Below are 23,476 nucleotides of genomic sequence, written 5' to 3'. Positions count from 1 at the left end.
GGAAATTTTGAATTTCCTGAAATCAAGTACTAATAATATTCATAACATTATTTGCAGAGACATCCAAAACATTCTTTCCTGAAATATGAAATATACTAGAATTAGAATTTCAATTTCAGCTGATATATCAGCCAAAAATTCAGAGAACACTATTCCATGTTAAATCAGATGCAATATCATATTTTTAAGAATGCTGTTGTTTTAGGAAATGTAAAGAAAAAAATAAGTTATTTGTTTCTCCAGAATTCATTTGTCTGTGCTATATACATTTGCCATATTTAGCATAACAGAATTAGTATGGCATAATTAGGGGAAAATATTTCTAAAGGAGATCATTAATTTCATTTCAGAAACAGATGATCTCCTAAGAAATCAAGATATTATTTCCTATGTAAATGTACCCCAGAAGAAAAACAAAGAATATGAGTTAAGAAGACTCTTTAATTGTTTTAAAATAGGCTTTATATGTATGTGTATGTATATATATATATATATATCAGAGTCTCTTGCATTAAGAATATTTTGTGGGGCAGCTGGGAGGCGCAGTGGATAAAACACCAGCCTTGAAGTCAGAAGGACCTGGGTTCAAACCTGTCCTCGGATACTTCCTAGCTGTGTGACCCTGGTCAAGTCACAACTCCAACATATAGTTTTGATGAATTGTCTCAAAAGGAAAATGATGAATATCATTATTTTGGCCTGTTTGAAGTTGCTGACTCTAAAAATAACTAACTTTTCATAAAATTTTAATATGGACAATAATAAAAGTAACCATTTGAAGCCTTTTAACATGATGGTGGTTGTCCTGGGTTCTCAAAGGTTACTTGTATAGAGTACTTGCTTTCAGAGGTCTTTCCAGGTTGCTGAAACAAGAATTATGGGTTCAGTTTTTAATCCACAACATCTCATGAGGATTGTTTACCTTTTGGTTGAGATGTTAAGGAAGAATGTGTTTCAGTATTCCACAAATCTTTGAATTTTTGGAATATTTATCATCCACATCACTTACATAACTCATCGCAGCTTAGAAAAATATTATGCTTTTTTGAAAAAAGTAAATTTGATTTAAGAGTCTGATTATTTCTACAACATATTCCCTTGACTATTCCCCCAATGAAATCTATTCTGTTACTCCATTCTTTCTAACCCTCTATCTCTTCTTTAGTTCTTTTTATCTCTGGTTCATTTGAGCCCTGAAAATAATGAATCTGTTATTTTCAGTGCTTACTCACCATAAGTGCTTGCACTCTTGGGAGGAAGAGAGGGAAAAGAGGGGAAAAAATACAAAGTTTTTCAAATAGGTGGATTTTAAAAATTATCTTTACATGTATTTGGACAAATAAAATACTGTTTTAAAAAGAATAGTGATCTTGTCTCAGACCCGAAATATTTCCACATGGTTATTATTTCTGTTTCTTATTTCTGTTACTCATTTCATGTTCTTGTAGAATGGTATCATTTTACAAAGTAAACTTCTTGTTGAAGGCCATTTCTTATAAAAGTCTCTTGTTTGCCTATATAATACTTTGACATTGTTATGGTGTAGTCAAATGCTATAAATGTAAAATAATCAATGGATAAATGAGATTATTCTACACCTTTTTGAGAAACTAGCTTATTATATCTTTCAGATAAAAGTTATTTGAAACATGTTTTAACATGTTTAAATTTCACATAGCCAAGATTATTAAATTGTGTTCAATTGAAAAAGAAAATTGAGAATAATTTTTTTCTTGTCTGATTCTTAAAAATTTTAATTTAAATTTTTAATTACATTTACATTTGAAAATAATTGCAGCTGGGTACAAAGATAAACATAATTAGTTTTTGTGTGCTATTCTTTAAAACTAAAATGTTAGAATACCACTGTATCCTATTTTTCTTTGACAACATCATTTAATAAAGGCCAAGGTCTCTTCAGTTTGCAAAATTGATCTTTTGTTTCAAAAACTATGTTTTTAAGGGATTTTATAGACAGCCTTGGCAGACATATAAATAAGTGTAAGTTTTATGTGCAACATACTAGCATTTAAAAGGCAGTAGTGGTAGAATTTTGAAAAGCTATTATGTTAGAATTTCTCATATTTACAAAGATTAAACTTGACCTAAAATAAAATTGACCCTACAAGTATATTTTTTGCAATGAATATTGTATTTTCTCACCCGAAAAGTTATGGAATAAAGTAGAAATAACATGTAAACTCTTGCTGTTAAATTTACTATTTGGTATGGCTCTCATTGAATCTACACTGTTTTATGCGGTGCTAATTATTTAGAGTCTCAGCTTTGGTCTTGAGTTAGCAGTACCTGATCAACTTTCCAACTGTAAAACAGTTTGAAAATCAAATGTAGCTTACATGCAAGACCCAACAAAATTAAAAGTGTTAAGTACGTTTTGGCAGTTCACTTTTATTATGCCCAGTCCTCAAATGTACCAGCAGATAATCATCTGAATGTTAGTTATTTTTCACATGCTTATGTGATCACACAAAAAGTACATGCTAAAAAGAAGCAGATGGTGACAGATGGGGAAGGTTGAATAAGGTGGTTTTGGAAACCTAGAGAAATGTACTTCTGTAATCGTGTCAAAATAAAAATTATTTGATAGTCAAGTTAGAACTAACAGAAAGACATTACAAAAATGATTCAATTGTAAGGAAATGCATTTTAGCAAGGTTCAGCTGGTATTTAGAAAACCGTCTACAATTGTATTTCATCCAAGTGTAAAATATGATTTTTATTCAAGTAACGAAGGGCATTATTTTGAAAATTTTTTCTTACTTTTCTAAACACCTTTGGAAAATACATTTACCTTCAATTTTACCCAGTCTCTTTGGTGGCCTACTTATATAATAACCTTAGTTTTGCCCTACTATTTTGGAAAAACCTGAACTTATGACATTGGAATGGTTTTAGTAACTTATTTTCAGTTAGAAATAATTTGCTCAAATATAACTTAATGCTATAGGACAAAATTTAAATAATTAAATAAAATTTTTGAGATTAATAGATTTTGTTTATACTCAAATCCAGTGCTAGTAACTCATATCCTTTATGATTGAGAAGAGGTTGAAGTACCAGGCAAATTTAGGGTAAGCAAAGGTTATGTTGATTTTTTAAATAAATAATTTAGTATTATACGTAATAACTGTGATTGTTTTATTTTTCCTTGGAGGATACACTTATATTTTACCTATAATAAGTGACACAACGTGTGTCTGTTATTCTAAAGTATGAGTATATTCTAATCAGCATTTTATTTCTGAGACTTTTTAAAGGCTTCTAAAATTGAAGTCAAAAGAAAGTACATTAACTCCCCTAACCCAGAGGAAGAAATATCAGCGTATATAATTTTGTGATAAGCATAAAATTTTATACTATCTTCCCTAAGAGTCCATAAGTCACAGTGAAATGTTGTCTTAAGATTATGGTTATGTTCTTACAAATTTCAAACTTTTTGTGAAAAGAAAAATCTCCAGCACTTAGCACAATAATTGAAATAAGTAGACCTTAAAAATGTTTATTGACTGACTCATTTGGTCAAGTTAAGTCAACAAGCCACCAAAGCATTTTATTAAGCCTCTCACATGTAGCAATTCCTGTGGTAAATCCTGGACAATACCACATATAAATCTTTCTTCTATCTATACAAAAACATTTTTAACATATACATCTTCAAGAAAGTATTTAAATTTTCTAAGAATCTTCATTTATTGTTAATTAAGCAGCATTTGTTTTCTTGAAATCACTTTTCAGATATTAATCTTCATGATGCTCCTATAAGAGTCTTATCTTTTATTCTGGGGTTGGGGGAAAGTAAAGGAAAAGATCACAGTGACCTTTTTAGGAAAGGTGTAACATTCATTTGAATTTGAATTCATATTATTGTCATCATAATTCATGATAGTACAGAGGCATCATGAGTGAAAATAGTTAATGTTTCGTTTTCTTTACCAAACTACTATGTAATATTTATGGATGCTCCTAAACCACTACCTTGTCATCAGCTCTGATTCAAATATGAACTAAAATTACTTGTGTATCCAGTCTAGAAGGAACCCTGTGAAGTCTGTAGCACCAAGGCAGTGTTTCCTTGATTTATATGCTTAGCTCCCTTGGCTGTAATTCTCAGAATTCCTGTATCCATGCTCTTGCTTGGGCAGCTTTATGATTCTGTAGCTTCTATATGAAGTCTAAATAAGAGCTTTTTGAAATCAGAGAACTCAAGACAAAATCATCACTTCTTCTGATCAGTCTGCAGCTTTCCTCACTGATTTTTCCTAAAGTCTGATCTCATAAAAGCCACAATGAATTCTCTGTTTGAGGTTTTTGCAAAGACTAAACTAGTTGTGGGATCAAAGGAGCCTGTGCACAGTGAAAATGTAGGAAATAGGTACCTTTTAAAGTCATTTCATTGATAAGATTGCATCTGAACCCATTTGCCTTTTTTCTTCAAATATTTTTCCTGTTTGAGCAGCTGTTTGCTTTTTATGTACATTGTCTTTGAAGTGTGTGTATGTATATTTGTATGTATGTGTGTGTCTGTGTGTGTGTGTGTGTGTGTATATATATGTGTGTGTATATATATATATATATATATATGTATGTATGTTATGGATAATCCCTACAACTTAGTACATTCTAATTCATAGCAATTTGGCATTTCATTTTCAGTCTCAGAAATTTTTATAGCAATTGAGAACTGTATGGGGGAAAATATTAAAATGAAAAAACAAAGAAGCCATGCTATAAATGATACTTCTTGAAGAAAAAAAAGGAATATATTCTCTGTTTTATAAAGAGCTCAACTTCATGTTAAGAAATATTCTTTTTAAATTAAATTAGAAGATCCTTAATGGTCATAATTTTGTCAAGCATGTATGTTTGATGATAAAAGTACATGATGGGCTTATGTAGATGTTACCTGAAATACAAGGTTAATAGGCAACATTAAAAAAATGAATTATCAGTAATTTGGTACGTCTAAGTTCGCAGTTTACTTTCACAACATAGGTGTGCAGACAGTTTGTTTAGATGTTTAATTTTTTCCCCCATCTGTTCTGTCAAAATTATTGATTGAGCAGTAAGCCACTCCAGGGCATGCATTATCTCCTTATAATTGCATGCTTTAGGTATATACTGTGTGGCCCTATGAGGAAGATAAGAGAGATGTTCCTTCAGCCAAGTAATAAATCTGAATTGGAATGAGAATGATTCATTCATTCATGATGTGAGGTGAGTTTTTTTTAAGTTCCTTTAGTTAAATTAATATACTAAATATGTCACTTCCCCATACCCTTTTGAAACATGGGGTTTTCTAAGAGATTCTAGTTTTACCATTTAAAATAAAAAAAAAATTGTTCTAAGGGGAAAAAAGCAATAATTTTATAAAAGTCATTTAGAATGAAGTTTTAATGAACACTTCTTTTTATCCACCTGCATAATCTCTACCTTTGGCCTCTCTGAAACGTTTATCTCAATATGGCAGAGAATGAAATAATTTTTGATTCCTAGTAAAAAAAAATTAAAAGAATAAAACTTTGCTTCTATTAATAAGTCAGTCATTAAGCATTTATTAAGTGCCCGTTATATGCCCAGAACTGTGCTGTATCCTGGGACTACAGAGACAAAAAATGAAATTAGTCTTGCTCTTGAAGAGTGAATCAGGGAGAGAAAACATTTATTTAAGAATGTGCAGAATATGGGCCAAGAAGAACAAGGTAAGTTGGGGGGACTAGAAAATGCTTCATGTAGAAGAATGTTAAATAATATTCTTGTATTTTTATGAAATTTAACTGTATAAGAGAATACATACTTCTTCCTCCCTCTTTTTATTCCTATCTTGGAATCTGGCTAACTATAGTTGCTTGGTAAAGGTATACCAGTGATTGTTAAAGACTTGTATGGAGGGAGTCAATAAGCAGGATTGTCGTGTTTCATATACACTAATTATCTGTAATCAGAATTGCAACAAAGCATTGCTTCATCCTGGGTAAGTTTTGAAAGTTGTAATCTCCAGAATGTGAAACTTGTGCAGGTGATAGTGTCCATTAGATGTTTTGAGCTTTCACTATAATACATGTAATTTAATTTAGCATAAAATATTAACACATAATTAATGAAATAGTTTTCTCACCTTAATAATGTGCTCAGCATGGCATGGTTAATAATACTTTGGTTTTGGAGTTGGGAAGAACTGAGTTCATGCTCCGACTTTTCATGTACTATTGAACTGTGTGACATTTAACTTCAGCATCTCTAGGCAAGTCTTTAATCTTACAAATTGCACCTAAGTTGTGTATCTCTTTTCATACTGGGTGTTCTCTACATCAACAAAGACACAAGTCTGGAAAACAAAAGTATACATTTATAATAATAACAACAACCACCATTTATGTAGCACTTTAAAATTTGCAGTTACTTTGCATATATTCTATTTTTTGATCCTCAACAACCCTGTGAGATAGGTGCTGTTGTTATTACCATTTTGCAGTTGAGGAAACTAAGAGTAAGAGAGGTTAAATGATTTTCTCAGGGTCACACAAATACTAAATATCTGAGGTGAAATTTGACTTAACATCCTCTCTTGGACTATTGTAATTTGAAATATAAAGTGAGAACTATAAGATGGAAATATATGTGGATTTAAAATTTTACTTTAAAGCTTTATAACAATGATTTTTGGAGTCACGTTATCAGTATCAGCATTTTACTTGTGTTTCATATATATGTATATGTATGTATGTATATTCTCACAAGGCCTTATCCTGGTATAGAGGTCATTAAATGCTCCTGAAAGATATTTCAGGAAAGCACAATCTCAGGCAGATCTTACAAAGTTGTAAAAATAGTAAATGTGCCCCAGGATGAGTTGTAAGCCTTTATCCTTTGCCCAGCCTTACATCAATTCCATTTAGAAAGGCTTGTCACCTGAAGATTGGCCAATAGGTGACTTCCATCCCCCCCCCCCCAAGACAACAGCTCATAAAAATGTCATAAAGATGACATACCAAATTAAGTGGGTTATGATTTGTATTAGTGAAAGAAATACTACTGTCAATAAAATCACAAATTAAGTTTTAATGGGCATATTTTGACCTACAGCATTTTCATATCAATCCAGTAAATTGTATTTATTGGAATTTTACTGTATGTTTTAGTATTTTTCACTTTTTTGTTACATCATTTGTTACCACTGAGTTTTAAGTAATTCATATAACAATTAGGAAATAGTCCCAGTTGAACCTTTTTGATGAGGAAAATCCACAGAGACCAGAAAAAAAAGAGCCAGATATTTAACATTATACACAGTTTGGTGTCATTTAGAGAAAGTGATACAATTAAAGGAAAGAAGGAAATTATATCTTTAAAAAATATAGTCTGTTGAATGTAGTGTGTTGTGTCATAAGAGTATTAAACAGGGAGAAGAGAGTAAATTTGTTTAATGAGCAGTCAAAACTTATTCTGGATCATTTTCCTGTAGGTGGAAAAAAGTATCATTTCCTTTTTGGGATCATGCAGGCTGTCATTTTTTAGATAAATAAGGAATATGAGTATATGAGGTTGAACTGAAGTCTCAAATATCTTAAAGATATAATTTGACAGTAAAGAAATTCTTCATTAAAGGATTATGGAGGCTCTATGTTCAGGTTTTTTTTTTTTTTTTAATAATCTGCCAACAAAGAGTGCATATTTTCCTCCAAATGAAATAATATTTAAGTTCTTATGAATATAGCTATAATACATGATTTATATATACATATATATATATAAAATCCATCACTTAAAGATTGCATGTTAAGAAGGAAACATTTATATTTTGGAAATTCATTTTATATTGTACAAGCTGTATAAAATCTATTTTACTTTAATTTGAAACAGATTTTTCTATAATGCAATTTAATTTTTTCATTTGCTTATTTCTCTTCAAAAATAAAACCTTTTTTATGCAGTCACTTTCCCTTCTGGCTGTAAACCAGGTATTTAAACAAAAATAAAGGGTTGCCAGTTTTGCCAGCTGGGGATGAGAACCCGGCTGGTGATATGCGGGTTCGGGAGGCAGTTAATCCAGCTTTTATGCTTTTTATGGTTTTTTGAAAAAAGAGGTTAAAAACCACATTTGGCTCTTTTTTTTGGGACCACTGTTTTGTTGCTATTGTGGGAATGCAGTAAAAGGTTTGCTGAGACCTAAAAATTTTTGTTGTTATTAAGTGAAATCCTGTGTAAATTAGTTATATCCCACATGCAGTATGCCTTTCTTATTGGCCATACATTATGTCCTTACGCAGTAACCAAAAATCTGGGCCACTTAAAAGTTATGATTGGACAACTTATTCCAACTTAAATATGCAAATAATCTTACTCCTTCACATTACTTTTTTTTAAAACTTTATTTACCCCTAAGTTTTTTTTATGAGAGTGAAAATAAATGCTTAGCATTTAAAGTATTTTTTCCTCCAAAAGTATAAAGTTACATTGTGATGTGACATCTCCCTTATAATTTCTTACTTAGATTGTAAAGTACCCAAGGCTTTCCTGTTAAAGAGGAGGTATTACATTCCTCCTTTCTTAACGTAATGATTGTTTCCCTTAATTCTTTTTTTTCTCCTATCCACCAAAACAAAATGTAATAGTTGCTTTCAGAATTCCTTAGATTCTGCCTAATTGAAACATTTTTCTTTTAAAAAGAATATGTTTTGGGGAAATAAAGTGTGTGTGTGTGTGTGTGTGTGTGTGTGTGTGTGTGTGTGTGTGTAAAACAAATCTAGTATTTAGCATAGCATCCACTCAGTAAATTCACATTTTATGAATTCGTTTTAATTTCTTACTTTTGTTCTTAAAAATTACTCAAATATGGGATGGCTCTTTGGTCTCTAGCTTTTGGTATAAATAGATAATTACTTTGTAGTCTATCAGTTGAACCCAGATTTAAACTTTAATTCAGATACTCTGATCCCTATTCTTTTTTCTCTACCCCTCTAAGCAATCAGAAACTGGAAAGAACATTGGATTTGGAGTCAGAGGACCTGAGTTTGAATTCTGGCTTTATTTCATGTTATATAAGTGAATTTGGGCTGGTATACCACCCCTTTGGGCTTTAGTATGTTTTAATAACCTTTTAGTTCCCTTGGAGCTCTAGGTTTAGCCTGTAATCCTTTTAATGTTAAGTCTTAGACTTCTAAAATGATTAAAAAGAATAAAATAAAATAAAAGCATCATAAAACTATAAAAAGTAAAAATCTGAACCATGAGAATAGCTGTATTAGTTTATCCTGTAGATTACTGTTAACTCTTTTGAAATCATTCAGAATTTCTTTTAAGAAATTAGTTTGTTCTATATAATGTCTTGGATCTGGATATTCTTTCTCTTTCTTTTTCATGCAATCATTCTTTGCTATTTTTTCTTCAAAATGTCTACTGGTATGAGTGATTTCTCCTTCTGGTTTAATATATCTGGTAAATTTTTCTCCAAAAGTAACAACATATAAACACAATTATAAGATCATGTCTAAAAGGAAAGATCTGGCATTGCATGTTCACCATTTCCTTCTACATCAGACATTTACAGAAAAGAATTTCTGAGTTGTATAGAAAATCTCGTTTGTCTGGTTGCACATATCCATATCATGTAAAACACTGAAATAAAAAATGTGTTGTATTTAATATGTTTTTTCTTGACTTATTCAAGATAGTAAAATTTCTTTTTAAACTTATTTTAATGTACAGTGAGATAATTTGAATGTCATTTTTATATACTAGGAATAAGTTTGTGGATAACATAAAATTTTTGCCTTAATATAATGGAGGTGTGAGCAATTAACATTTTCTATAAGCCAAAAGATGATGTATTGAATTTCTATTATTTTCAAAGATTTTCATTAAAAACTTCAACTGTTTAGGAATTTTGAGATTTTAAAAAATTCATATAAAGCCTGTCAGTATGTGTTCTTTCTTAAATTTGTTTTCTAGGCCCTGTAAATGAAATCATCTTGTTCTTTTTCTCTTCATCTTTTAGCAGGCAGAAAATTCATGGATTTCAGTAGGGAATTAAGGTCTATTAAAAGTATTTCATTGGTGTATCCTCAGACTAACCAGTGTCTTGAGATTTCACAAAAAAGGAAACAACTAACTACCACTGGCTGGAACCTTATTTCATTTTAATCCATTGGTGTTCTTATGATTGATTGACTTGACATGCTATATGGTTATGCTTGGCCTTTTGTGTGGGTGCCCTGTGAATAGTTTCTGGTGTAACATGGGTCTTGTAACAGTCAAAGATGTGGTGGGATAAAAGGCCATGTATGGGCAGCATGTTAGAGCTGCTCACCCAAGCATGAAAGGAATGGGACAATTTGAGTAAAAATGTGGGTTTCAGCGCAAGCCCTTAAACGTGGTTTAATTGTTTTCCTACTTTCTCTTTTAGGTCTTAGAAGACAATGACTATGGCCGTGCAGTAGACTGGTGGGGTCTGGGCGTTGTCATGTATGAAATGATGTGTGGGAGATTGCCGTTCTATAACCAGGATCATGAGAAGCTTTTTGAGCTAATATTAATGGAGGACATTAAATTTCCTCGAACTCTTTCTTCTGATGCAAAATCCTTACTTTCAGGACTCTTAATAAAAGATCCAAATAAACGGTAAGACTGAAATAATGCTGATAGAAAGTAATTACTTAAGAAAGTAATTTCCAATCGAGTTCTTATGAAAACTTTCCAGTCAGGTTCCTTTGAAAAAAGTGCCGGATTATTCCTTTTTTCATTTGACATCTAAGTTTAAAACATTTATTTACTTTTTTTTAAACCCAAACCTTATATTTCCTCAGCCTTTCCACACCAGCAACATTAAGTAGAACATTCTGAGCATCTGTATTCAGAAGGGCTGTGACACTCATGTTGCTGTCCATAGTCCACTTGATATTTCTTAAACGTCCCCATGATTTGATTTCTTTTATACCAGGCTACAATGTAGCCTTCTTTCTTCTTTTGTGCTTCCTTTTCTTGGAAGTATTGTCATTTATAACAGGTCAATCCATCAATACTTTTATACTTCAGATGATCTAAAAAACAGATAGGTAGAATATTTGAAAAATATGTTAATATATATTTATGCATAATTATATGTTTCATATATTTAATAAACAGTTATTAAGAGCCTGCTATATACTAGACATTGTGCTATACATACTGGAGCATAGAGATAAATCTTAAGCTATTCCCTCCCTCAAAAAGTCTGTGTTATATTGGAAAGGAGAACAGGTGCGTATGTGCATGTACACATACATACATACATACATATACACACATGCCAACTACAGTACTGACAACTAGACCAGGAATTCTTTTAATTTTTTTTAGGGCATTGTACCTCTTTGCAAATGTGATGAAGTCAGCAGGTCCCTTTTCAGATTTTTTTTTTTTTTAGATAATAGCTTTTTATTTTCAAAATCTATGCAAATACAGTTTTTGGCATTCACCCTTGCAAAACCTTGTGTTCCATTGTTTTTCTTCCTCCCTTCCTCTAAGTTTCCTCCCTTATACAGCAAGTAATCCAATATATGTTAAACAGGTGCAATTCTTCTATACGTATTTCCACATTAATCATGTTTCACAAGAAAAATCAAATCAAAAAGAAAAAAAAACAAAATGCAAGAAAACAACAAAAAAGTGAAAATATTATGTTGTGATCCATACTCAATCCCCACATTCCTCTCTCTGGGTGCTGATAGCTCTCTCTATCACAAGACCATTAGAACTGGCCTGAATCACTTCATTGTTGAAAAGAATCACATCGAATACATCCAACGATTCTGGAGAGCAATTTGGAATTATGCTCAAAAAGTTATCAAACTGAACATACCCTTTGATCCAGCAGTGTTACTACTGGGCCTATATCCCAAAGAGATTTTAAAGAAGGGAAAGGGGCCTGTATGTGCAAGAATGTTTGTGGTAGCCCTCTTTGTAGTGGCCAGAAACTGGAAACTGAGTGGATGCCCATCAATTGGAGGATGGCTGAATAAATTGTGGTATATGAATGTTATGGAATATTATTGTTCGGTAAGAAATGACCAACAGAATGATTTCAGAAAGGCCTGGAAAGACTTACATGAACTGATGCTGAGTGAAATGAGCAGGACCAGGAGATCATTATATATACTTCAACAACAATACTACATGATGATCAATTCTGATGGACATGGCCCTCTTCAACAACAAGATGAACCACATCAGTTCCAATAGAGTAGTAATGAACTGAACCAGCTACACCCAGAGAAAGAACTTTGGGAGATGACTTTAAACCACTACATAGAATTCCTAATCCCTCTATTTTTGTCCACCTGCATTTTTGATTTCCTTCACAGGCTAATTGTACACTATTTCCAAGTTCTATTCTTTTTATACACAAAATAACTGTTTGGACATGTAGACATATATTGTATTTAACTTATACTTTAACATATTTAACATGTATTGGTCAACCTGTCATCTGGGGGAAGGGGTGGGGGGAAGGGAAAAAGGAGGAAAAAAGTTGGAATAAAAGGATTTGCAACTGTCAATGCTGAAAAATTACCTCTGCATATATCTTGTAAATAAAAAGCTATTAAAAATAATTTAAAAAAAGAATCACATCCATCAGAGTTGATCAGATCATATTTTAAATGTAAAAAATATATAATTATAAAGAAAGGTAATATATCTTGAACTGTTAAAAAAATATTTTTTGAAAAACAAGTTCATGGAAACAAGTTTAAGAACCTCTGAAATTAGAGAGACCATAGATCTCTTGTAGTAAGTGACATTTCAGCAGACTCTTGATGGGATCTAGAGGGATGCTCCAAGACATAGTGAGGAAAGAATGCAATCTAAATATGGTGGACAGTTTGTGCAAAGGCAGGAAATGTATAGAATGAAACATAGATCATTTTAACTGACATGTATGTGAAGGAAGATAATGTTAGAAAAAAGCCTTAAAGAGAAAGTTGAAATTCAGTTGTGAAAAACTTTTTTTTAAAAAAACCACTTACCAGAAGAGTTTGTATTTTGTATTCTTACTGGAAAAGGAGCCATTGGAGCCTCTTGATCTAGTGACCATATGGTCACCATGCTTTTGGAATTTCAGTTTGGCCACTGTGTGTAGGAGAGAGTAAAGAAGAGAGCAAAAGTGAGCAGATAGTGGTAAGGGATTACATGATTGGTTGTATTAGTGGAGAAAAGACAGATGCAGGAGATGTTGGACAGATAGAATGTGCAAAACTTAGCAACTGATTGCTTATAGAAAATAAGAAAGAGGAAGTAGTTAAAGATGATTTCTAAGTTGCATCCCTGAGTGACTAGAAAAATGTACAATGCCCTTAGTAGAATTATAGACGTTAGGAAGAAGTAAATGAGATTTGGGGGAAAAATAATAAGAACAGCTAACATTTATATAGTGCATTAATGTTTGAAGTGATTTTATAAACATCTCATTTGCTCTTTGCAATCTTGAATGTGAGTACTGTTATTACCCCCCATTTTGCATCTAAGGAAAATGATGCAAATGTTAAATGTCTTGTTCAGAGTCACATAGCTATTAAGTGTTTTGAGTGAGGTTTGAACTGAAGTTTTCATGACTCCAAATCTAACATTTTATCCGCTGTTCCATCTACTTTCCTGTAAAAAGTTTTTTTTGGGGGGGAGGGCCCTATTATTTCTTCCCTTTATACCATTGAAATACTACTTTATGTTTCTTTCTGGTAAATTCTTTTCTCTAATTTTCATTGGCTTATAAGGTATCAGCCATACTTTTAACCTTTCTTTAAGAACTTATCATGAGAAGAACTAGGAAATTATTGTACATGGCAACAATAAGGTTATAGATGATCAATTCTGATGGATGTGGCTCTCTTCAACAATGAGATGATTCAGACCAGTTCAGCTTATTCAGTGATGAAGAAAGCCATCTACATCCAGAGAGAGAACTGTGGGAACAAAGTGTGGAGCACAACATAGCATTCTCACTCTCTCTGTTGTTATTTGCTTGTATTATCTTATTTTTTTCTGGTTTGATTTTATTTTTCTTGTGCAGCAAGATAATTGTATAAATATGTATGCATATATTGTATTTAACATATATTTCTACCATGTTTAACATATATTGGACTACTTGTCATCTAGGGAAGGGGGCAGGGGAAGGGGGGGAAAATTGGAACACAAGGTTGTGCGAGGGTTAATGTTGAAGAATTATCCATGTTTTGAAAATAAAAATCTTTAATTTTAAAAAAAAGAACTCATATTTTATGACAGTATGGAAATTTTACTTATTATTATCTTTTATTTTAAATTACTTTATTCTCAAGTTCCACTTTGATCAGGACATATTTCACAGATTTTATTACTTTGAATAACAATGAATATTTCAGGCAGTCCATAGATGTGGGCTGCATTTTTCTTTCACATAAATGTCAGAAAATGTACCTATGATTTTGACTTGATTTTCTTGGTTGACACCTATGGTTAGAGAGCATCTGTCAATGTGATGAACTAGAAGGAGTACTTCATTTAAAACCAGAAGCCCATACTTTGCCATTTATAAGCCTTATGATCTAAGGCAAATCATTTTTGGATCCTCATTTCCTTCATCTGTAAAAGTATCTGCTATATCAGCCTCACAGGGTTAATTTCAGTTGGTATTATATTCACATATTTTGCTACCATAAATAAATCTTAAATAACTATAAATTTACATTAGTAATCTTTGAGAATTAAGGACTATTCTCGAAAGTTGAAAATAAAGGAAGGGCCTCTTCAGAGGAATTTTGTAGTTCAGTTTTCCCTCTTCTAACTTCTCTCTTTCCAAATTTCAACACAAACTTAATCTAACATAAACTTAAAGTATTTTAAGCCTTCAATTCATTCATAGGTTGGCATAAGCTCATTAGTCTATAGCATCTGTCCTACATATTGATGGATATATGTACACAGATACACACACACACATACACACACACACACACACACATATATATATATATATATACATACATCATTTTGGGATCTTATATTTATAGTATCTTATATGTGCCAAATCATTCTTACTTTGGCCATTGGACACCACGTACATAAGTACATATATATTTCTATATGTTTTCTTTTAGGAGTAACCTACCCCTAAATTTGTCCTTTTTATCTTGTGTATTTATATTGTCCTTCAGCACTGAAAACCTTTTTTAATGGAGAAATGTAGGATCTTAAATTTAGAATATAAAGGAAACTTAGAGATCATCGGGTCATTGCAGTCTACATGTTTTGCAGGTGAAGGGCCTGAAGTCCAGAGAAATGAAGTGTCATGTTAGGTCACATTGTTATTGAGCTAGGCTAGATACAATCCCCTGCTTCCAAATCCAGCCAGCTTTTCACTGTATTGACTAACTCCTACCCCGAGGAAAGGGAAACTGACGTTTTGTTTTACCTCAAGCCAATAATACCAGGGGTCACATTTAAGATTGCTACTGTCATAGATTCAGGATCTGAAGCTATCGGGGTTTTTAAAAAACTCTTTTTTTAGTGTATCACAAAGCCACAAAGATGCATAATATTGTAAAAAATGATGAGTACATGTGTTCCTTGAACTGAAATAGAGACTTCTCAGAAAAATCACAATTCCATGTAAATATATTACATACTTTAAAGAAAAGGGGAATAATGGTTTCTGAGATATATAAATTCTAAGAGTTATGAATCTACAGATAATTGATAATTTGCTTTGGGATCCAGATCCTAGGATTTATAATTTATGAATACTAAAAAGAGAGAGAATTTATTTGAACTGAATGCCACAGATCAAAGTGGCTCCCTCTTTTGAGGAGTTTACATCTGTGATTTTATCAGTGTTTGAAGTTCTCAGATGGGGTACTGGAGCAGGGGGAAGAGGGAGGAGGAATTTCTCTCAGCCATACTAATAAGCAACTTCTCTTCAGTACGTAGCCAGCATGTTCTTTGAGTCGAAATAAAATGGCTTGTCCAGGATCATGTAGCCAAACCCTGGTCTTACCAAAGCCAATTCTCTGGCTACAGTACTATGCTGCCCTTCCTATTTAGTAACAATTGACAAATTTGCAAGAGTTTTACATATGTTGTCTCATGGGATTTCATAACAACCTTGTGAGATAGATATAATTATTATGCTCCTTTTATAGATGAGGAAACTGAGGCACAGAGATTAAAGGATTTGTCCAGATTCACAAAGGTAGTTTCTGAAACATAATTGCAGACTCAGATCTTTCTGATTCTAAGTCTAACATTATGCACTGTGCCATGTAATTAATCACTAATTATTATATTAGTTGACTTTCAGGTCCAATAACTTGTAAGTCATTTGGTAACTACAAATGAAAGCAACTATCAGTATATAAACTTGATGTAGTTTCATACTTTAAGAGCATTTGATATTCAAATTTTTTTACTTCCTTAATTCTAAAGTATTCCTCTCAAGTTCTTTGGATATATTTTTAGATGTTGTATAATGCAGTTGGCCTGATATTAAAGAATGGAAAATTCATTGACAACAGGATGACTTAAGGAAATTTGTAATTTTTGATGTATCAATTATGTAGGCTTAAACATCTACACTGCAAAAATAGTAGAAAACTATTAACTAGTGAAAGGAGATAGAAAACATTCAGAGTAAACTGTCCTGAGAGTTTCTCAAAACATATTTCCTACTTCTATCCAAGAATCCAGGGTCTCTTTACTCCCCTTTTCAAAGTGCTTTCTTCTGGGGGTCATTTCAGACTGTGAAGAGAGCCTGTCTACCTTCTCTTGGCCTGCCTATTCCCTTTCAGCATTCAGCAACCCTTATGGAATAAAGTGTGCTAAAAATCAATTTCTTTCCTGAATATGAGTCCTTCCCAACCACCATTTTGATACTTTGTTAAAATATGTTTATGTAATAATACGCTTCAACATAGTAATAGTATGTATGAATTTAAGCGAGATACTGTTTTTTGGAAAGTGACTTAAAATCCTAAAATGAAAATTTCATAAATTAGTTCTTTTCCCTAGTGGTAGTCTTTTAATTAATTTTTTTACCCAGATTTTTAGCCACCATTAAATGGCCTATAATCTCAAATCAAACATGATTTATGTATGGTCAAATTATGTTTTGATTTGAAAATTGAGCTGGGGGGCACATTTATGTTTTCAATTATGATGTTCAGTGTATTCTTTTCTGGGAAGGTGCTTACTAATAGTTTGTCCAAGAAGAGACTGTTATACAATCTCAATGAAATTTTCTTTGCTTATATGGTTAATATCTATTTAATTTTCTTTTTTCCCTGATAGCCTTGGTGGAGGTCCAGATGATGCAAAAGAAATTATGAGGCATAGTTTCTTTGTTGGTGTAAACTGGCAAGATGTGTATGATAAAAAGGTAGGAAATGCCTTAGGGCAGAATATTCTATTTTGGGCTCATATGCTGAAATGAATGTACTACTAATTTATGAAAGAACACATGAGTTTTATTAGTTTGCAAAAAATGTTATTGATCACTTTGAGGCTCAGATTGAAATTACCACTTAATTTCTTACCTATTTACTTTGGAGTTCATGATTTAGATGAGTCCCCAAACTACATTTTTTTCCATGGTGAATATGATCAAATAGTTGGTTTTCTTCTTGCTGATGTAAGAGAAATTTGTTCATTAGTTCCTTTTTTGTTTCTGATTTGGGAATCTCTGTGCATTTTGAAACATAAAGTACCAACAACATTAGATCTAATTACAAAACTTGCTTTTATTGCCATCTATTTATTATTCCTTATTTTTAAAGAACACTATCATATTGGCTTAAACTCAGCATCAGAGATAGAGTGTGACTGCTCTCAGCTGGCTTACATGTACCATTCATGAGTCTTCTTTGGGTTGCTTACAAGGCCAGATGAATTTATGTTAATATAGAATCACATTTTTCTCACTTAAACAGATATAACTCCTTTGCTGTCAATAATTTTTTTCTGTGTTTGGAAGAGGAAAATTGTTCCTATTGTAATTCTTACGAGTATAATCTTACCGCTAAGACCTGGACATTGGGTGGAAATATTCTCATTGATTTTGACATTTTGATTTATAAAAACCCTTTTTAAAAAGCTTAAAATAGAGTCTTTACAGGATTTAATAGGTCTTTTGCTATTCTGATTTGATTCTTTTATTACATTTATTTCAAACTGCTGCCAATTTGTCATCTTTTTTAAAACAACATCAACTAGTTATTTATTAACATTTAAATAAGCGCTTTTTATGTCAAGCATTCTCATTTCTTTGTGCTTACAGTAAAGCTAGAATGATGTCATCTATAATGAACACTTGTATTGTCACAGTGAAATCATATTAATATATGTTAGTGTTTGTTATTGTAGGCAACAAAAATTCTGTGTTATCCAGCTTGTTCCCTAGTGTTGGTGAAATGAAGGAAAGCCATATGATAGTTCCATATCATGAAACTATGCTCAAAGGTATTTTGAGAACAGTACAGAACTCTTGCAGCTGATGAAGCTGTGTACATTTTCAAGACTCTCTTTCAATCGCTTCTGTCCACTAATGTGCTACATTTAAGAAGTACATGTAAGAATAAAATGGAAGAGATTATGGAGTATTTTTTAAAAGTCTCTTTAAATGTCTAAAGAAACTGAAGACAGAAGCTAGTTTTATGTTCCAGAAACCTTATTTGTAGTCAGAAATTTTCCTTCGTACACAAAGTTAAAACCTTCCACTGAATTCTGTCACATTGGCATATGTAGTCCAAATGATGAAAACTTAATAGAGTAGTGTAGCATTTCCTTAGGTTATACAACGTTTGGTGGCAGTAATAATGGCATCAAGTTTCAAAGCAAGGGAAAATAGCAGTACTGTCAAGTCTTTGTGACTCTGAATCTTTCTTCTGCCACAGTTGTAAATGGAGATCCTTGAGTTACTTCCATTCGGTCATCTTTGTTTATATTACATGGCAAGTTGAGATAAATACCAACAAGGTCTAGGAACAGAATCCAGAATACTTACATTAAAGTGAGGCTTACTCCAGCACAGTATCACTGGACTATACTTGTTCAGAATAAAGATGACAGCAGGCTACATAGGAAGCTGGTGAATGTGGAATGTGAATAAATGGATTGTATACATAATTGATAGAAGGAATTCTATAAGGCTCCACAATTTAATAACATGGCCTGGTTCTAAGTGGTAGGTAGACATAGGGTCCCTTACTTGAACAAAGGCATTGAGCATTTGTAGAACAAGGAGATATGGACCTTGCATATAGTAACTTTATCTAATAGATCAATTGATTAAATGTAGACCTGGTCCCTTGACCAGGCTTTTCTTGTCAGCCTCATGACAATGAAAGATAGCCATATTAGAATAATGTCTTTGAAAGTAGAGAATGAAATCAGAGGTGATGCAAAGAATGAGTGAAGATTCTGGGGCAGTGTTACATTTTTCTGATCAACAAGAAACTAAACCATAAAAAACACTTATGATTTAACTAGCACATTTTTTTAAATTTTGCTAATAAGAGAGCTATTGCTAGCTGCAAATGAGGTTCTTAAGTACGTAATTAACTCTTAGATCACTACAATACTTTAAAGGTCCCATTTATAAAATCACTGGGTTAATTGATTTTATTCAAACTAATAATGATTTTGAGCTTTATTTCTTCTCATATATTTGCTTTATAAATAGGAGCTTGTTTGTGGAATTTTTTTTTTTTTGGTAAACTAGATCATATATCTTTTTTTATCTCATTAAGGTGGCATTATAGTAAGGTAACTAGTTTTGTAAGTTTATTTAGATGTATTTGAGGGATATATTTATAGATATTGCAGGTAAGTCTTGAAATCAGGACCTCTTGATATGCACAGCATTTTTACACCTCTTCATATTATATGGGGGAGGGGAAGGAGGAGAAAGGAGGAAAACAAAACAATTTTAAACAAATTTAAATAATTTCCCTGAGAAAATATAAATTGCCCAAATAGATATGGAGAGATCTGAAAACATATGCTTTATTTTTTGTTTATTTTAAATTTATTTATTTATTTAAAACATAAATAGAAAAGAAAAAAAAAGATTGTCATGTGCATAGCAGAACAAAAGGATTCAAAATATGAAGTAATGAATTTCCATTTCATGAAAGCCATATAATAAATACTACACAATTAATTCAGAACTTACTATGCCAGATTTCTTTGCTTTGTTGTAGGTTTTTTGGTTTCCCCTACTACTTTTTAAAAATTTATTTATTAGTTTTTGACATTTGCTTTTAGAAGATTTTGATTTCCATTTTTTCTCTTTCTTCCCTCCTTCCACCCCAAGATGGCAATCAATGTGATATGTCATACATATAAAATCATATTAAATATATTTCCAAATTAGTCATATTGTGAAATAAGAATCAGAACAAGAGGGAAGAACATATGAGAAAGAACAAACCACCAAAAAAGTGAATATAGTATGCTTCAATCTGCATTCAGACTCCATAGGTCTTATTCTGTGTGTGGACAGTCTTTTTTGTCATGAGTCTTTTAGAATTGTCATTAATCATTGTATTGCTGAGAAGAGTAAATTTATAAGTTGATCATCTGCACAGTCTTGCTGTTACTGTACAAAATGTTTTCTTGGCTCTGCTCACTTCACTCACCATCAGTTCATGTAAGTCTTTTCAGGTTTTTTAAAAATCCATCTGCTCATCATTTCACAGAATAATATTATTCTATTACATTCATATAACACAATTTGTTCAGTGGGTATACCCTTTACCACCAGAAAGAGAGCTGCTATAAATATTTTTGTACGTATAGGTCCTTTTCCATTTTTTATGATCTCTGGAATACAAACCAGCTATTGCTGGGTCAAAGTTTTATAGACTATTGGGCATAGTTCCAAATTGCTCTCCAGAAGGGTTGGATCACTTCCCAACTCCACCAACAATGCATTAGTGTTCCACTTTTTCCACATCCTTTCCAACATTTTTCATTTTCCTTTTCTATCATATTAGCCAATCTGATCCGTATGAGGTGATACCTCAGAGCTGTTTTAATTTGCATTTCTCTAATCAATAGTAATATAGAGTATTCTTTTTTTTTAAATTTAGTAGCCTTTTATTTACAGGATATATGCATGGGTAACTTTACAGCATTAACAATTGCCAAACCTCTTGTTCCAATTTTTCACCTCTTACCCCCCCACCCCCTTCCCTAGATGGCAGGATGACCAGTAGATGTTAAATATATTAAAATATAAATTAGATACACAATAAGTATACATGACCAAAACGTTATTTTGCTGTACAACAAGAATCAGACTCTGAAATATTGTACAATTAGCTTGTGAAGGAAATCAAAAATGCAGGTGTGCATAAATATAGGGATTGGGAATTCAATGTAATGGTTTTTAGTCATCTCCCAGAATTCTTTTTCTGGGCATAGCTGGTTCAGTTTATTACTACTCCATTGGAAATGATTTGGTTGATCTCGTTGCTGAGGATGGCCTGGTCCATCAGAACTGGTCATCATATAGTATTGTTGTTGAAGTATATAATGATCTCCTGGTCCTGCTCATTTCACTCAGCATCAGTTCGTGTAAGTCTCTCCAGGCCTTTCTGAAATTATCCTGTTGGTCATTTCTTACAGAACAGTAATATTCCATAATATTCATATACCACAATTTATTCAGCCATTCTCCAACTGATGGACATCCATTCAGTTTCCAGTTTTTAGCCACTACAAAAAGGGCTGCCACAAACATTCGTGCACATACAGGTCCCTTTCCCTTCTTTAAAATCTCTTTGGGATATAATCCCAGTAGTAACACTGCTGGATCAAAGGGTATGCACAGTTTGATAACTTTTTGAGCATAGTTCCAAACTACTCTCCAAAATGGTTGGATTCGTTCATAACTCCACCAACAATGCATCAATGTCCCAGTTTTCCCGCATCCCCTCCAACAATCATCATTATTTTTCCTGTCATCCTAGCCAATCTGACAGGTGTGTGTGAGTATCTTAGAGTTGTCTTAATTTGCATTTCTCTGATTAATAATGACTTGGAGCATCTTTTCATATGACTAGAAATAGTTTCAATTTCTTCATCTAAGAATTGTCTGTTTATATACTTTGACCATTTTTCAATTGGAGAATGGCTTGATTTTTTATAAATTAGAGTTAATTCTCTATATATTTTGGAAATGAGGCCTTTATCAGAACCTTTAACTGTAAAATATTTTTCCCAGTTTATTGCTTCCCTTCTAATCTTGTCTGCATTAGTTTTGTTTGTACAAAAACTTTTCAATTTGGTATAATCGAAATTTTCTATTTTGTGATCAGTAATGATCTCTTGGTGTACGGCGATAAGTATGGATCAATGCCTAGTTTCTGCCATATTAGTTTCCAATTTTCCCAGCAATTTTTATCAAACAGTAAGTTCTTATCCCAAAAGCTGGGATCTTTGGGTTTGTCAAAGACTAGGTTGCTATATTTGTTGACTGTTTTATCCCTTGAACCTAATCTATTCCACTGATCAACTAATCTATTCCTTAGCCAATACCAAATAGTTTTGATAACTGCTGCTCTATAATATAATTTTAGATCTGGTACAGCTAAGTCACCTTCATTTGATTTTTTTTTCATTAATTCCCTTGCAATTCTTGACCTTTTGTTTTTCCATATGAACTTTGTTGTTATTTTTTCTAGGTCATTAAAATAGTTTTTTGGGACTCTGATTGGTATAGTGCTAAATAAATAAATTAGTTTAGGTAATATTGTCATCTTTATTATATTTGCTTGCCCTATCCAAGAGCATTTAATATTTTTCCAATTGGTTAGAACAGACTTAATTTGTGTTAAAAGTGGTCTGTAATTTTGCTCATAAAGTTTCTGATTTTCCCTTGGCAGATAGATTCCTAAATATATTATCAGCAGTTACTTTAAATGGAATTTCTCTTTGTAACTCTGACTGTTGGATTTTGTTAGTGATATATAAGAATGCTGATGACTTATGTGGGTTTATTTTATAACCAGCAACTTTGCTAAAGTTGTGGATTATTTCTAATAACTTTTTCTAGAATCTCTGGGGTTCTCTAAGTATACCATCATGTCATCGGCAAAGAGTGATAATTTGGTTTCCTCATTGCCTATTCTTATTCCTTTAATCTCTTTCTCAGCTCTTATTGCTAAAGCTAGCATTTCTAATACAATATTAAATAGTAATGGTGATAGTGGGCAACCTTGTTTCACTCCAGATCTTATTGGGAATGGTTGCAGTTTGTCTCCATTACATATGATGCTTACTGATGGTTTTAAATAGATGCTGCTGATTATTTTAAGGAAAAGTCCATTTATTCCTATACTCTCAAGTGTTTTTAATAGGAATGGATGTTGGATTTTATCAAATGCTTTTTCTGCATCTATTGAGATGATCATATGGTTTTTGTTAGTTTGGTTATTAATATGGCCAA

At 32.2% G+C, this 23,476-nt stretch overlaps 1 protein-coding gene across 1 annotated transcript in view; it reads left to right on the top strand.

The window, feature by feature from the left end:
- Positions 1-23,476, top strand: part of AKT3 (AKT serine/threonine kinase 3) — a 414,439-nt gene that overhangs the window by 330,120 nt on the left and 60,843 nt on the right. The window contains exons 11-12 of the mRNA XM_031968694.1: positions 10,424-10,638; positions 17,317-17,404. Coding sequence (XP_031824554.1) covers positions 10,424-10,638; positions 17,317-17,404 — 303 coding nt within the window. The remainder of the gene's footprint in view (positions 1-10,423; positions 10,639-17,316; positions 17,405-23,476) is intronic.

This window comes from Sarcophilus harrisii, chromosome 4, assembly GCF_902635505.1.
Source record: "Sarcophilus harrisii chromosome 4, mSarHar1.11, whole genome shotgun sequence".
NCBI lineage: Eukaryota > Metazoa > Chordata > Mammalia > Dasyuromorphia > Dasyuridae > Sarcophilus > Sarcophilus harrisii.
This window is presented reverse-complemented; position numbering and strand designations above follow the sequence as displayed.